The 14,157-nt window shown below is 45.0% G+C and overlaps 1 protein-coding gene across 1 annotated transcript in view; it reads left to right on the plus strand.

The window, feature by feature from the left end:
* Positions 1-14,157, plus strand: part of Rtn4ip1 (reticulon 4 interacting protein 1) — a 43,587-nt gene that overhangs the window by 23,706 nt on the left and 5,724 nt on the right. The window contains exons 6-8 of the mRNA XM_057762612.1: positions 544-680; positions 6,026-6,209; positions 9,214-9,306. Coding sequence (XP_057618595.1) covers positions 544-680; positions 6,026-6,209; positions 9,214-9,306 — 414 coding nt within the window. The remainder of the gene's footprint in view (positions 1-543; positions 681-6,025; positions 6,210-9,213; positions 9,307-14,157) is intronic.

The raw sequence follows: 14,157 nt of genomic DNA on the forward strand, positions 1-14,157 counted from the left end.
ATGCCTGACCTTTACACGCTGCTGGGATCTGAACCTAGGTCCTAGTGCTTACCCAGCAGGCACTTTGCCGATCTGCCCTTGGCCAGATCTGAAGCACCGCCTGATTGAAGACAGTCTGGAGATGCAAATGAGGAGATGCTGCATTGTTTTGTTCTGGGTGCTTTGTCCTATGTTCCTGCCCTGAGGGTGTGTGATGTTTGTTTCTCTGTTTTGTCTGCTATTTGCCCTCTGTCATTGAAGCTGCTATACTTGAGGCTGTGGCTCTCCTGGTTTTTCTGATCCTGGTGGGGCACTGCATACACTTCAAGACAGAAATGTGACTTTGCCTATGGAAGATGAGAGCTAGTGGGATTTTCCTGACTAACAAGTTTTATCATTTTAACCAGGTCTGATAGGTAGCCTTCTGCAGTTCTTGCTAAATGAGTATGTAGAAGTTCTCTAGAGATTACTATGATATGTGTACAACTTGTGCCAACTTTTTCTTTTAAAAAAATGCACTTTTTTTTTTTTAACTTTCCACTCGTACCTCCCTCCCCATGGCAGATAATGAAAGCATGGGGCGCTCATGTGACTGCAGTTTGTTCTCAAGATGCCGGTGAACTTGTAAGGAAGCTCGGAGCAGACGAGGTCGTTGATTACACGCTGGGAAGCGTGGAGGAGCAGTTGAAATCTTTCAAACTGTAAGTAGTAGAGCAAAGCTGTTGGGAGGATGGCACAGGTACAGTTGAGTGTGCAGGTCTGAGGTCACCGGTGTGGTGGCTTCAGTCAGGCTGGAATCTTCTGAAAGACTCTAAAAGCTTTCCTTGTCATTTGGACTCATTTCCACATGGTGTGTACTTTGGAGGTTATTTTTATACATGGTCTGATGATTTTTAAGGCTACAAGATTGGGACGTGATTCCTTCTTATGGCACCATCCCAGGAAGAATAGAGAGAAGGGCACAAAACCACATGATTACTCCTAAACACATTTCAATGTTTTGGCTCCATTAAGGGCATAAGAAAACACTGCTGGCAGGGATCAGTGTAGGCAGAATGCCTGAAAGCCAGCCTGTGGTTTGGCCTAAGAGACCAGATAGGACTGACTGGGGGATTCTCTCAGGCCCTGTTGCTCATGCCTGTGGCCTGTTAATTTGATCTCCATTAGCTGAGACAGAACTGAAGCCGAAAGTACAGCTCACAAGTATTTGCCCACAATTTTAAAGGTTTTTCTTTCTTTTTTTTTTTTTTTTTTTTTTTTGGTTTTTTCGAGACAGGGTTTCTCTGTGGCTTTGGAGCCTGTCCTGGAACTAGCTCTGTAGACCAGGCTGGTCTCGAACTCACAGAGATCCGCCTGCCTCTGCCTCCCGAGTGCTGGGATTAAAGGCGTGCGCCACCTTTTCTTTCTTTTTTAAAATTCATCTTCAGAAGCCAGTTTTTCTTGGCCACACTGACTAGATGTGTAATATTGAAGGATGAAAACACAAGGTCCTCTTCTCTGCAGTGCTCCCAGGAGCAGCTAGCCAGAGCCTGTGTATTCTGTCCTTCAGGGCACTTCAGCTCTCATCAGGACTGCTGTAGACACCAGATGCTGGTGAACCAGACACATTCCTCCTTCACAGAGCCTACGTTCCACTTATGGATTAGCACCTAGTGCTTGTCCAGTCAGGACTCTATGCTGTGATGAAACTCCATGACCGAAGCAACTTGGGAGCAAAGGATGTATTTGGCTTAAGCTACCATGTCACTGTTCCTCATCAGAGGAAGTCAGAACAGGATCTCAAACAGGGCAGGAACCTGGAGGCAGGAGCTGACACAGAGGCCACGAAGGGGTGCTGTTTACTGGCTTAATCCTCATGGCTTGTTCAGCCTGCTTTCTTAGAAAAGCCAGAACCACCAGCCCAGTGGTGGCAGCAGTCACAGTGAGCTGCCCTCCCCCATCAATCACTAATTAAGAAAATGCCTACTGGTTTGCCTGCAGTCAGATCTTGTGGAGGCATTTCCTCAGTTATGCCTTTCTGCTCTCTGATTACTCTAACAAGTTAACATAAAACTAGCCAGCACAACTGACCTCTTGTCAGCTTGACAAACACAGTACTGTTAATACACAACCTTTCCCTTTTTGTTTGTACGGAAGATCACACGTTAATAAAGGTATTATAAAATGTTTTACAAACTTTATTAAAAAGCCCCACACAACCTTACAAATTCAAATACTTCAAAAGTTGTCTCTTTAAAAACATTTAGTCTTTTTAAAATATAAAATCTGTTAAAAGTCCAAAATCTCTCAAGTTTAAAAATCTCTCTACTTGGGCTCAGATAAAATAAAAAATAAATGAAGTATACTTTCTTACTTCAAGAGGGAAGAGTCACGGCACATTAACAATCTGAACAAAGCAAAACCAAACTTCAACAAATAACTCATTGTCCAATATCTGGGATTCACTCACAGTCTTCTGGACTCCTTCAAGGGGCTGAGGTTACTTCCCTGGCTTCACCCTCTGCAGCACACGCCCTTGTCTTCTAGCTGGGGCAGGCTCCACTCCCCACTGCTGCTGTTCTCGGTGGTCATCACATGGGGTCTGCTGCAGCTGAGCTGCATGTTTATCATTAGCTTCTCCTGAGCTCTCTTCACGGCACCAAGCCTCAGCTTCTCTGCATGATCCCTTCAGTCCTGGGCCTTCAGCTGTCCCTGAGGCTGCATCTTCACCAGTGGTCTCTCCTGGCCTCTCAATGTGCTAAGCATCGGCTACTCTCCATGACCCCTTCATACTTTCCAAACCAGTACCACCTGGGTGACTCTTACACATTACCAAGTTCAGCTGCCAATGTGAGATACAAGTTTGGCCACCTCTGGAACACAGCTTCTGTGCATTGACTCTCAGGAAACACTTCTCAATGATGCTGGTCTCTTCTTAATCACTGCTAACTTCCTAGCTCCAGCTGACAAGCATCCATTGTCCCAGTAATAAAAAGGTTTTACTTTAGTGTTTTTGGTCTCTTGTTAATCACAGCTGATTCTTCAGCTAACCACAACCATAGGTTCTCAATTTAAAACAAATGAATTTGATAGAGAGTCTTTAAGGGACTCTCAAACTTCCCTCTAGAACTCCACAAGCCAGGCCCCCATGCTCTGCACTGCTCTCAAAATTATTTTCTTCCAAGCTGGCACAGAACAGCTTACCAGGCTCTCAATGCTTTTCTCACCCAAAGTCCTTCCACAACCCTCCCCAAAACAATGTGGTCAGGTCTGTCACAGCAACACCCCACTCTCTTGGTACTAATTTCTGTCTTAGTTGGGGTAACTTATTGTGATGACACACCATGATCAAAAGCAACTTGGGGAGGAAAGGGTTTATTTGGCTTCTACTTCCACATCACTGTTCATCATGGAATTAAGTCTGGACAAGAACTCAAACGACAGAGCCTGGAGGCAGGAGCTGATGCAGAGGCCATGGAGGGCTGCTGCTTGCTGGCTTGTTGTCTTCATGGCTTGTTTGGCATTTTTTTTTTTTTTTATAGAACTCAGGACCACTAGTCCAGAGGTGACCCCAACCAACAGTAGGCCTCCACATCGATCACTAATTAAGAAAATGTCTTACAGTTGGATCTTATGGAGGCATTTTCTCAGTTGAGGCTCCCTCCCCTCTGAAGTGTCACAGCTCTGAGGGAAAGTTACTCTGGCAGTCAGGAGCCAAGGAGTACCACAAATACACCGCACAGCAAACTGCACAGAAGAGATTTATAGGGAGCAGAAGCAGAGAACTGAACAGAAGATAGGCTTTATGTAGGGTCTCTTGGGGTAGTGGTGGAGCTTTCCAGAGCGGGGATTGGTGGGATTTCAAGTTCTGAGGTTGGGCTTTTTACTTTGTATGTGGTGAAGCTTAGCCACCTACATCTGGAGGGGCTGGGTCTGGCTATTATAGCTGGTAGAGTGTTCTGTGGCCAAAGCCTGGTGGTTGGAGGTCCTCAGGGGCAGGACCTGGCCACTTGCTGGGCTTACACAAAGGTCAATGCCAACCCATTCTCTCTATTGACCTTTAGTAGTATACATGTTTGTAAGTTGTTTACAAAGGAGAACCTGATGGCTAGAAGACTGAAAGACACTTAGTCTGTCCTCTCATAGCAATGTGACAGTCCCCTCAGCTTCTTTGGCAAGTCCTCTTGCCTTCTTGATTGTACTCTTCCAGGAGGGGGCTTTCCTTCTTTTCCTCCCTCTCCCTCTCCTTCCTCTCTTCCTCTTCCTCTTCCTTCAACAGTGTCTTGCTTTTGTATTGCTGTAAAGAGACACCATGACCAAGGCAACTTTTAAAAGAAAGTATTTCACTGAGGGCTTGCTTACAGTTTCAGAGGGTGAGCTCCTAACCATCATAGTGGGAAACATGGCAGCAAGCAGATAGGTATGGCACTGAAGCAGTAGCTGAGGCCTTGCATGTTGAAACAACACAACAACAACAACACACACACACACATACAGAGAGAGAGAGAGAGAGAGAGAGAGAGAGAGAGAGAGAGAGATTGTGTCCACTAACTGGGAATGACATGGGCTTTTTAAACTTCAAAGCCCATCCCAGTGATACATGTCCTCTAACAAGGCCACACCTCCTAATCATTCCCAAACAAGTTCCACCAACTACGAACCAGTCATTCAAATATACAAGTATTCTCATTCAAACCACGACAGTTTAGTTGAAGTTGATCATTGTAATTATAACCTCTGTCCAGAGGTTGAACTCCGAATTTGCCTATAGAAAATTTGTGAATTCTTCCAAGTTGCAGTTTTCTTGATGTAGAGATTTCAGCACGAGATAGTTAAATTTTTTCCAGTGCAATCATATGGCTGAGAAGGCAGAAGCGGGGTTTTTGGGGTGTTAGCTCAAGGTACTAATCATTCCTGGGATAATTCAGCCTACAGGTTGTCTCCAGATTTTTCTCACATGGTGCCCAGTATGTAATAGCAGTTTTAAGGTTTCCACAAATTAAATAGCCTCATATTTGTTACTAATGCATTAAGAATATACAGTAGAAACTTTGCTAATGAGAAGTGTGATCCTTTAGGAAGGTCACTCTCCTGCCTTTTTTAGCCTTTACTCTTTTCTCTCTTTAGCTTAATCCCATGAAAGATTCAGTATCCTTGAAGCTTGCCCAAGCTATCTTAAAAGCTTTGATGTTTTGACTTCTTCCAGATGAATTTGGAAGGGGGAAACTTAACCCAGGAGGAATTTACCAGTTGCTTTACTTAATTAATACACATGCATTTTTTTTAAAAAGAATATTGTTTTTAAAAGTAATGAAAAGCTTTTGAGGGTTTCTATCCCTTTGGGTGCAGTATAATCATTATAGCATTATTAGGTTAGATTTAGAGATCTGAATATCTGTCAGTTCTGTGGATTCTGTTAGACAGTTTGGGGGCAGGGGCATGTCAGAGTAGCAGTGGAAGGCTAAGAGGAGGGTGTTGTTTGTTTTTTTTTCATGCATTATCCTGATGTTATACATAAAACACACAAAAAGAAATTCCGGAAGGTAAAGAGGATGCATTTCTGATTGTAGAGGGGATAAAGGCAAGTCACCCTTACAGACAAACAGTCTGTATATCTTCCTTTCGAGTAGTCATGTGTACTGAGAAGCCATCGATGATACAGAAAGGACAGATCTGTAGTCTTCAGGGTTGGTATCGGGTCCTCAACCTGGACAACCTGAAGTCCACCAGTGACTTATAGATTTAGCTGTATACTTTTTTGGTGTGAGACTCTGTTCTCTTCATATTAATTCAGATCACCCCAATTCAGAACCACTTGCTTACATCTTTCTTAAGGTATAAGAAAACTATAAGAAATTAGTTGCATTTTAACTTTGGGGAAAAAAGGTATAAGTGGAAGGGAGTGGCTGTGCCTTCTCCCCTCAGCCACCCCTCTGTTGGATGGCACAGTGCCACATGGTGTGTGCGCTGTCACTGAGTACACCTTGCAGCCAGCTGACAACCAAGTGAAAGATCTGTGTCCAGGTAGAGACTGGCAGACTGTTTTTATTTGATTCTTTCCCTCCAGGTTTGACTTTATTCTTGATAATGTTGGTGGATCTACAGAAACATGGGCTCTAAATTTTCTCAAGAAGTGGTCGGGAGCCACCTATGTGACGCTGGTGACTCCTTTTCTCCTGAACATGGACCAACTGGGTATTGCTGATGGCATGTTGCAGACAGGAGTCACCATGGGCACCAAGACATTGAAGGTAGGAAGGCAAACCTTGACTGTGCAAGTGAGCAAGTGCCTCTACTACTGGGTTTCCACCTGGCCACCTCCTCCTCTTACCACAGCGGCTGCCTGCATGGTCTCCAGATTCACACAGCAGGGCTCAAATTCTGTCTAGTAGCTGTGTGACCCTGTGCTCGTTTCTTACTGTTTTGCCCATAAGGTAAGGCTGCTAACCTGTAATTCACTGCACTGCTGTAAGCATTAACTAAGATAATCCACATGAAGAGCGTGGCACGAGGCCTAGGGCATCAGGTCTCTCGTTAACGCCAGCCTGTGATGAGCTGTTATCGCTTCTCTGGATTCATGCGGTACACCTTCCCGCTTCCTTCCTGCCTCTGATGTTTTCTTTCTTGCCATTCTTAAAACAGTCCCTTGTACATAAGGTAGAGACTTGACTAGGGCAGTTTCCTGTTGCTACAGTCATGTAACAGTAGACATTCTCACCTCTAGAGGTCTGTGCGCTTCAGAAACCTTAAGGAAATTGTACTTTTACCTAGAGGCTATGGATCCTGATGGAACCTCACGCCTTTGCTGTCCCGTCATTTCGTACCCCCAGTGAACTGTAAAGACTGGTGACATGATGGGAGTTTGGGGACTTCAGATTAGTCAGGTTGACTGTGTTGATAGGCCACTGCTTCTGGGACTGTACAGTGCTCCCGTGCCCAAGCTGAATGCCCCCGGGGACTGGTGGGCCTTGGGAATTGGTGCTTCTATCCTCAGTTACAGGACTGAGGAAGGGCTTAAGTGTCTGCTCTCTACTTAATGCCATCACCTCTTGTCACCACAGTGGGGACAGAGGCTGACGTAGTAATTTCAGGTTATAAATTGGGGTAGTTCTAGAGTACTGAATTAGAGTGAAATGGTATACATGATAGAAGAAAATAAAGATAAATGTTTTTTAAACTACTACATTTTCAAGGAAAAGGAAGTAGACAGGCCCTCAAGGTCCACCTGGGTGGACCTACGCAGCTATCACCATGTTCAGTGTGCTATCTTTAGCTTTCTTTCCCATTTCCTCTTCTTCCTTCCATCAATTTCTCTTCTTTTTTATGTGTGATTTTTAATAAGGAACTAGGGATTGAACTTGGCCTCACACACATCGAGCAAGAAGTGCTGCCGAGTCACACCCTGGCTCTTGAGAGGTTTTTTATTTTGTTTTGTTTCATTATGTAGGTCAGGTTTACCTGAAACTTGTGTTCCTCCTGCCTCTGCCTCCCAAGTGCTTGGATTACAGGTGTGTGTGACTGTGTTCAGCCTTTAACTGCTTTTTAAAGAAAATGCATTATTTTTAACTTATGTGTATGCGTGTATTGATTGTATCTGTGGATGTGTACTGTGTGTGTACCTAGTGCCATCAGATGCCACAAGAGAGTGCTGGATCTCTTGGAATTGGAGTCGAGGACAGTAGTAAGCTGCCGTGTAGGTGCTGGGAACCAAACCCAGGTCTTCTGCAAGAACAGCAAGTGCTCTTAATCCCTGAACCATCTCCACCCCCTCTAAGTGCTTCTTTATGCTAGAAATAAACTTGGGCACCATTAGGAGATTAAGACGGGTTTCTTAGAAGCAAGGACTCACCTTGTTCAAGGCAAAGAGCTGTGAGGAAGCACAGCACTTTAGCCTGCCTGAAGTGTGTGGTGCAGAGCTTGAGCAGAGTGCACTCTGCTTCTGCCAGTGTCCAGAAACAACCGCTTAAGGAAAACCACATGGTAGCTGTTGGCAGAGGAAGGAATCTGGACTGTTCTTTGTGCGCTGTTAGTAATCAAGTGGTTCGCTTCACAGAGGAATGTATTGTGAGGGACTTAGATGTGGCAGTTGTAACCATTTTATTTCCCCTTTTAATGCCCCAGATAGTTACCAGAATGTTTTCACTGTGGTCCCAGAAGCCGCAGCAGACTGTAGGAGAATCAGTTGAACAGGTCTGCTGTGCTTATCATTTACTGGGTGAGCCCTGTGCTGTGAATATCAGTGCATCCGTGTCTAGCCACATACGCCGTACAGAGCCTTTTACTGTTAGGTTTTTCTTGACTTATGCATTCAGTTGTATGACTCCATATGTGGTCATGACCCACAGTTTAGGAAGCTTTGCTCTAGAACAGTTGTGATCAGATAGACTCCCAGCCTTGCAGGTCACATGACAGAGCCTGAGCTCAGGGATTGTTAAGCCAAGACCGGCCTCAGTGAACAGTCTGCCCTCACTTTGCAGTTGTGTGTAGGAGCAGGCAGGACAGCAGCATGGAACTAAGTGTCCTTTCCCATCTCTGAGGACTCAAGCCAGCTTGAGATGTCTTGGAGCTTGGCTTACTGCTATTTTGATAATATCCCACTCACTTCCTGCAGAAAGTCGCCACTGTTGAGTGCAGCCGGGGCTACATGGTGAGATCCTGTTGTAAGTGGTACAGAAGTTGAGTGGAGGAACCCTTTCCATGTAAGATTTTTGCTCATCTATCAAGTTGAGAGGTTTTGTTCTACAAAGCCTGGGTAGTATGACAGTCACAGTAACTACATTGGTAGCTGGGCCGTCTGATTAGACCCAGCCAATATAAAAGCAACTTCATACCCTTTCCCTGAAGCTTCTTATTCCTGACAGAATCAAAAAGAAAAAAAATACAATTGAGTCTTCTCTAAGAGCATGTTTTAGTGACTCTCATTCCTAAAACAGTTTTAAATGTAGTTTTGGTGCCTCTTGACTTCCTGCAAACCTCCAGGCCCTGATTCCTCATAGGTAAGCAGTTCAGCACATGAGACATTCAGACTGTCATTTAAGGAAAGCTTTTCTGTGTCAGCCATACATGGAGACCCTGAGTTGACATGGGTAGGTCTTGTTCATTTGCTTATGCTAAGGTTCTGAGTATACAATCATGTGTCGACGTGATATGGGAAACGGGTTCATTTGTCTTGGTCAGGCAGAAAATCCTTTGGTTAGCTGCAGTTAGTCAGATCTCCTTTTCTATCCCTCACCAGGATTATTTTCTTCCTTTCAGCATTTCTGGCAAGGAGTTCATTACCGCTGGGCCTTCTTCATGGCCAGTGGTCCGTATCTAGATGAAATTGCAGAACTGGTGGACGCGGGAAAGGTAGGTCCGCCCAGAAGCCCTTTTCCTGGTGACTCTGTCTTGTTGACACTCTTCTTGTAGACCGTCCACCAGGCCTCATCCCTGGGAACACTCCAGGAAGAGGGGTTGGGGTATGAGGAGGGTGCTGTGGTTTTTTTTCTATTGCCAGTCATAGCTAGTCTTGCTCAGTCTGCACAGTAACTTAGCCTGTTTAGTCTACCTGTAAGCCCTTCAAGGAGTACATGTGGCCAGCTCCCCACTCCTCACCCCCCCAGACTAGTCTCTGCCTCTGGTGATGAAGGCAGCCAAGCTCTGCCCTACAGAAAAAAACACCCAAGATCAGGCCACAGAATCCCACCAGTCACAGGCTACCCTGGAAAGCTCCCCCCACTCCAAAGAAACCCTGCCTCCTGCTCCGCTTTCTGCTACTTCTCTTGAGAGCAGAGGCAGCCATCCTCTTGTGACTTCCAATTCATTTCTTGTGTGAGGTTTGTTGTGCAGTGTGACTTTGTGGGATTCCTTGGCTCCTGACTGCCAGCATACCTTTCCCTTTAGAGCTGCAACACTTATACTACCCCCTTGGTTTATAGATCAAGGGACAAGCTAAGGAGAGGCATTATATGATAGTTCTAAAGGTACAGGTTTAGTGAGTAGCAGAAGTGGGATCTGAGCTGGGTGACTGGTATTTTGGTAACAATCTTTGAGATTGCACAAAGGGGAGCGGGTGCTTGCAATTTCTCAGGAAAACTCCTGGAGCCTCCTCAGTCTGATGGTGAAGCTGCCCAGGAGGTGAGCCATTTTCCAGATAACAGGGAGAACAGTACTGGATATCAATCCCCTAATACCTGGGTGAGAAGTGGTTCCTCAGGCCTTCAGAAGAGTGCGGGTATGGGCGAGGCTTGATGGGAATTTGAGCAGAGACAACCAGTTGCTTTTCTCTGATGTCTAATGCCTGGCCTGTAGGGTACTTCGTAGAAAATGAACGTTGCTTAGAGTTTTAGTCTCCATTTGAGGATATTAAAATACTTTTCAGGGCTCGTGGAGGATGAAAGGCTCCCCAGATTATAGCCTCAGTAATTGTTCTTTTTTTTTGGTAAATTCTCTCATATAAGACATTCCAACTACAGCTTCCCCTCCCTCCATTCCCTGCTCCCTCTTACTCCCCTCCTGCCCGCCACCTCCCCTCTATCCCAGATTCTCAGTGTTGCTTTTTAAACATTTAAGGTTTGTTGGTTTGTCCAATTCTGTTGTAGGTAAGGAACTATATGGTCTGTGATAGCCCAGATTAGTAGGAACTGTTTTTGGTCTTAAGTTTGTGAACCTTTTTATGGACTTCTGTGTCTTGGTGCATCCCGAGTAGAAGCAGGTTCACATTTAACATGTATAGGATTCTTCTACATCCCACAGGTATGCCTCCTTTATTGCTACAGAGACTGGAACCATCACTAAATAAGATAGTGTTTCATGGGGCCCCAGGGTCACAGTGTTTGTCCTCCAGGAGTGCACACATGGTGTTGTTTGTCCTGATGTCTACTCACACTGCCAAATGCTTGTCACACTCTCTTATATTCAAAATATTATGACTTTGTCTCTACTTGGAAATGTCTATTTACCCAACAGAGATGAGAAAGGATTTGTATATATGCACCCATTAAATTTGGCGAATAACCAGTCGAACAGCTGAGAAGGGACATGGGAAGAAGTAGATGCCTTTGAGATGTGCCTGAAGGAAGACTTTCTGCTGCTCAGGCTGTTATCTTTGGAAGTTTTTTTTGACAGTGAAGAGCTCTGGGCCTGCATAAGCCGATAGGTGGCTGTGGGTACAATGATGTCAGATGTCTTGTCATGTCCCTGCTATGATCTGAAAGTGATCACTGTCTTGTCTGCTGGGAAATTGTGAGGAGTAACAGCAGACATTGCAGACTGTGCCATTAGAAAAGACTTGCTCAGCTGGACAAGGACAATCCAGTTCTTCAAAGCTCTGAGGAGGACTTAGTGAGTCTGGTTAGCATGAGCCTAAGAGAGGAGCTGTTGCTGCTGTTTGTAAAGGCACAGAACAACTAAGCCAACTGCTCTAAGTTGGATAAATATATTCATACGATTCAAAATCTGGAAGTTGAGGTTATTTCAAGAAAACACTTTTGACTCCATCGCTCAGTCCCTGAGCTTCTGCTCGTTACTCAAACCAGTATGACTAGTTATTGAAAATCCCAAAGGCATTCTATCCAGACAGGAAAAGACAAGTGAGTCCTGAGTCATTTCTCACCTTCCCTTTTGTTTTTAGACACCCTTCTTAAATTTATTCCATATTAGGATAATAAGATGTTCTCCAGTCCTTGTTTTGTAAATAGCCGTATTAATGTTCCTTTGCCCAGGTGTGCCAATAGTTATCTGATGGTTTACAAATAAAGCTTCTGAGATAGCCCAGCTTTGTTTAAAGTGCTAACTGCGAGTGCGTCCATTTCAGTTCATGGAAACGCAGTTACTGAGCCCAGAGTATTTTAATAAATAGGAAGGCAGCCACTTTTGGAAATCTAGCCTGTGTTTAGTGTTTCTCTGTGGTCCTGTCATCTTCCTTCTTGTTTGTTTCACATCAGGACTGACATGGTCTAAAAATTGGAAGAAAATCTGGTTCTGCTCACTTGTAACTTGAATTTTCCTGGTTAAAAATTGTGTCTGGGGCAGAGGAGGTGGCTTATTGGGTGAGGTGCTTGATGCACGGCAGCCGCAGCAGCCATGGAAAAGGCAGGCACGGTGGCAGATGCCTGTGACCTCAGCATGGGGAGCAGAGACTGGAGGCCACCAGGGGCTCACTGGCCAGTCAGTCTAACCAATCAGTGAGCTCCATCAGTTAGAGAAACTGTCTCAAAATAGGGTAGCGTAGTAAAGGGAGACACTCCATGTCAACCTCCAGCTTCCTCGTGCACGCACATGTGCATTCCTATGTAGACCACCCCTGCATGCACAAGCATCTGACTTCAGTGTTATTAACAGAACCCTCTCAGCCCTGTGTGTGACAGGAAGCATGGAGAAGGAAGCTGCAGATCCACAATAGAAGGAGGCAGTCCTGTCAGCATTGTCCTCACACTGTCACTTCGCTTCCTGGCCTGGTGGCTTTCTGTGAACATTTCAGGCATTAGAGCCCTCTGCCTTTAATGTGTCCACCATTCTCAGGCCCAAGATGACAAGGAGCCAAGACGCTGACATTTATAAGTATATGGGGACCTCAGAGTCCTTTTCTCCTTGGCTGTCACCATGAGGCTTTCTGCTAATAGTAGGATTTCATATTCATATTTATTGTAGCGATGTACAATTTGGATCTGAATTTTAAGACCAATACAATATTTTAATTGTATTAGCCAGGGGCTGGAACAATATAGTCAGTAAACTAAATCCAATCTTAGGCCTATTTTTGTATGTCCCCTGAGCTAAGAATGGCTTTTGTATTTTAAGAACATTTAAAATTTTCTATTATTTATTTTGTGTATCTGTGAGCGCACACATGTGTTTGTAGTATATGTGTTTATGTTCAGATGTGTGCAGGTACAAATGCTCCCGTGAATGTATATGTGAATGTGGTGTCCAATGGTCAAAACTGAGGGTCTTCCTCTCCACCTTGTTTTTTTGAGACAGGGTCTTTCCCTGAATCTTGATCTAGACTGACTGGTCAGAGAGCTCCTGGGAGCTACCTGTCTCCTCTGCCTCCGTATGCCTTCTCCCAGAGCTGGGTTATAGGTGATGTTATCATGCCCGGCTGTTTGCATAGGTGACTGGACTCTGAACTCAGGTCCTTGTGACAGGGCCTACTTTTACCTCCTGGGCCATCTCCCCAGCCCCAGGTTTTATGTTTTTATTTTATTTTTTATGAGTATGGCTGTTTACCTGCATGTCTTTCTATGTATTACTTATGTGTCTGGTACATGTACAGGCCATAAGAGGGCATCAAGTCCCCTGGAACTGGAGCTGTGGACAACTGTGAATGGCCCTCTTGGTATTAGGAATAGACCTGGGTCTTCTGGAAGACCAGCCAGTGCTTCTAATAGCTGAGCCATCTCTCCAGCCATCAAAACTACACAATACAATACAAAACAAAAACTCTAGTCCGTGTATGGCCCACAACACTGTTCACTATTAAGTGTATTACTGAAAGTTCGCTAAGGAAGCAGTGATATGGTGGCTTATTCCTGTTTCAGTGCCAGATGGGAGAAACCTTAACCCTGACCCTAACTTTGCTACAACCAGCCTGGGCTATAATATGAGACACTATCTTTAGAAGAAACAGAAAAACATTAAGGCAGAGAAGAGTTGTAAGCTTCCTAACCCTAAAGGAGAAAATTAAGAGAGAAGAGTTTCCTGATCCTAGCTGGGTGGTGGTGGTGCACATTTTTAATTTCAGCACTAAGGGGCAAAGGCAAGCAGATCTCTGTGAGTTTGAGGCCAGCCTGGTCTACAGAGTGAGTTCCAGGGCAGCCAAGGCTGCTATATGGAGAAACCCTGTCTCAAAAAACAAACAAAAAAAGTTTCCTGATCCTTTTCCTAGGCACATAGTTAACTTGGCAGTAACCATAGAAACTTGGTCATCTATGGAAAAGGCAGAGAGGAGCCCTGTGCTGGTGGCAGGATGGCAGAGAGCAGCCTCCCCTGCTAGTGTTTCCTCCTCCTGCAACTGCGCCCACTGCTGAGGAGCCTGGGCTCTCAGACATCGGTCGTCTCGAAGGGTCATCTGTTTCTAGTATGGAGTGTAAAGGGCTGCTCAGAAGGTCTGCGTGGACCTGCAGCTCCGTGGCAGGCTTAGGAGAAATCCTGAGCACAATAAGCATTTCCTGTTCTTACACTATTTAGCAGACCATTTTTGGTTGGGAATAAAAAGCT

This window comes from Chionomys nivalis, chromosome 2 (genome assembly GCF_950005125.1).
Source record: "Chionomys nivalis chromosome 2, mChiNiv1.1, whole genome shotgun sequence".
In the NCBI taxonomy this organism is placed as follows: Eukaryota; Metazoa; Chordata; class Mammalia; order Rodentia; family Cricetidae; genus Chionomys; species Chionomys nivalis.